Raw genomic sequence first — 2,614 nt, 5'->3', positions numbered from 1 at the left:
AAAAAAAAAAAAAAAAAAAATCAAATATCTGTAATTGGTGAGATTTAACAATCAGATGAATCTCAACATTCCCTTGTGAAGGCCAGGGAGGATGAGGCTTGGCCTCCCCCAACCTGAATCACAATCCATAGGCTCTTAACATAAAAGGGAGGGGTGTGTCTTCCTTGATCAATCTCCTCAGCCCACTATGTCTGTCTGCCCCAAAAGACCTGCCAAGGCTCTCTAAGTGGCAGCTGGGAGCAGGCTAGAGCAGAGACCAGGGTGATTCCCCTGCAGTTCCCATCAGAATCCTGCCTCTCCCGCTGGGACCTCCCATGACCACACTGGACTATACCTGAACCTGAAGGAACAGGCAGGAAAATTGGCTTAGCCAGGAGAAACAGGGCCTTTATTTCCATATATCAGGTCAATAGGGAAGAGAGATCACAGCCCAATGAGTACAAACCAATTGCAGGAGAGAAGAGGGGACAGCAGAAGGGAGCAGCACCAGGCACTGCCCTTGGGCCCCCAAGTCTGGTGGAGTTGTCAGGATAACCTTCTGGGGTGGGGGTTGGGACCTTCAGACCACATGTTGTGTCCGATGTGTGGGGGCAGGGAGGTTGGAAAAAGAAAAACGACACAGGCTCAGGACACAGGGTGAGGACTTGTATCTAATACACATCAGCACTGACCAAAACTTCCATCTTCAGTATTTTTAATCAAAAGCCCTCAACCCAACGCCTTCCCTCTCAAGTTGAGCTTATGGACCAGGCAACTTTGACAGAGGGGGAGGCAGGCAGTGCTTGGATAAGCCCCAAATTGGTGGAGGTGGAATGGGTTTACTCTTAAATAGGTCATTGCACTTAACACGCTGAGATGAAGAGGGTGGGGTGGGGGTTGGGAGCTCCGGATGGTCCATATGCACCGTCTGTGTAGTTTTGCTCAATCCAAACCGGAATCACCGGGGAGCTCCACCCGACACTGACCCTTAGGAACCTGGACCCAGCCCTGCTCACCAGTGTCTCCAGCTGCGCAGAGAAAGGACTGCTCTCTGAAAAATGAAGATGAGATTCCCAAGTGGTTTCTGGGGACCCCAGGTACCACTGCAATACCCTCCCACTCTGAGGGATGCAGCTGTAATGGAGAGGCTGGGTATTTAAATTAAAAAGTAGGAAGACAGCAGGCACCGAGAAGAGAAAGACCTCACCCCAAACCAGAGGGAAGGAATTGCTGCTCCCTCCCTCAATTCCTCCCATGGACCCAGCAACCTAGAGTGTCCCAGTAGGCAATCTGTCCACCGTCCCTGAGCAGGGAGCTGAGATAGAGGTCAACTTGCTGGCTCCATGCAGTGCCAGGCCACCTGCCACTGCCCACGGTGGCCCACGGTAGAAGCCAAGAGTGTGGTATTTTTGAGGCAGGGAGGAGCAAAGAGTTTTCTTCTCAGAAACTCTTCTTTTCCCCACCTCTTCCACGTGGAGACGTCAGACACCCACAGCCTGGAAAGTCCCCCAGACAGAAGAGGGTTGGGGTGTTTCCCATGCAGATCAGCAGTTGGATGGGGGGATCGGTGCCCCACCACTTCCTGGGAGAAGTGCCCAGACAGCCATAGGCTATGGGGTGAGAGGGCTGAGAACCACTCTCCTGGGCTATGCGTTGGTCTCTGTCAGCTTGGCCTCTGTGTCGCTGTCACTCATGTAGTTGCGGGAGTATCGGGGTCTGGAGGTGTTGTCAAGAGGGTCATGTTCATCATCTGACCGGTCAGGGGCGAGGGACTTCCAGTAGCTGGTGGGGCTGCAGGGACAGAGGAATAAGATCATAGACAAATGACACTCTTAGCCTTCAGCACCAAAGCCTTTGGTTCTGGAGATGCCCACAAACCCCCAACAGAGTACTCCCCAAAAGTCAAACTTTGCTAAGTAAAAACCTTCCTTGGCTTACCTAGAAGATACTAAAAGTAGTAGGAGAAAGGAGCATACTATTTTGACTCTGGAAACTTTAAAACTCCCAGGGAAGGGATGCTGCAAAGCAGTGGGTCTTGGACTTGAATGGGGTTAAAAATCAGTTGCAGACTCCTGAGCTTTTCCCCTTAGAAATTTTGATTTGCGAGCTTCTGGGTACAACTCAGGAATTCTGCTGTTCAGATCCCTCCCTGGAAGACTCTGATACAGGCAGTTCATGAATTCTACTGACCTGGAGACTGGAGGTCTGACGATTACATGATTACAACTTGTCTAGGGTAGTGGTTCTCTTAGGCAAGTTATTCCTAAAAAGCTGCCTTCTAAGAAGGAGGGGCTTTCCCCATCAAATACTCCCAGATCTTAACCCTTTCTCCCAATCAGGGTTCCCTAAGACCTGTGAGAATTGCTCTCCTTGACCACGGCATCATCTACTCACCATAAGGAATGGAGACTCAGGAAGGAGAGGAGGACAAGACCCGTTTCAGGGTGGCCCAATGGGAAAAGCTCCTTTCTTGGTACAATAACCTAACCAGAGAGTCTTCATCGGGCCGGGGCTCTAGAGGTCTCCGGCTATTCCTCCATCAAGATGCGGGAAGCGGCCGGGCTCGGTGGCTCAACCTGTAATCCTAGCACTTTGGGAGGCCGAGGTGAGTGGATTGCCTGAGCCTGTGGGTTCG

The 2,614-nt window shown here is 51.4% G+C and overlaps 2 protein-coding genes across 7 annotated transcripts in view; both read right to left on the bottom strand.

Annotated features, from left to right (window-relative positions):
* Window positions 1-366: 366 nt before the first annotated feature.
* On the bottom strand, window positions 367-1,518 carry TIAF1 (TGFB1-induced anti-apoptotic factor 1). The gene is given in 5 exon segments (XM_008064196.2): window positions 367-822; window positions 824-880; window positions 882-953; window positions 955-1,127; window positions 1,473-1,518. Coding segments are annotated over 5 exon segments (462 nt in total). The 3' UTR covers window positions 367-708.
* The window catches only part of MYO18A (myosin XVIIIA), a 92,412-nt gene continuing 90,164 nt past the window's right edge, over window positions 367-2,614 (bottom strand). For 3 of the 6 annotated variants that reach the window (XM_021715610.1, XM_021715612.1, XM_021715615.1), the window contains one exon: window positions 372-1,770. In XM_021715610.1, coding sequence (XP_021571285.1) covers window positions 1,626-1,770 — 145 coding nt within the window. In that variant the 3' untranslated portion in view covers window positions 372-1,625. Of the gene's footprint in view, window positions 1,771-2,614 lie in introns of all 6 variants that reach the window. The other 3 variants (XM_021715611.1, XM_021715613.1, XM_021715614.1) reach the window with 2 other exon arrangements.

Source organism: Carlito syrichta, unplaced genomic scaffold (genome assembly GCF_000164805.1).
Source record: "Carlito syrichta isolate Samal-C Ts95f unplaced genomic scaffold, Tarsius_syrichta-2.0.1 Scaffold307219, whole genome shotgun sequence".
Classification (NCBI taxonomy): Eukaryota; Metazoa; Chordata; class Mammalia; order Primates; family Tarsiidae; genus Carlito; species Carlito syrichta.
The sequence above is the reverse complement of the archived record's forward strand: the minus strand, read 5'-3'. Positions and strand labels throughout refer to the sequence as shown.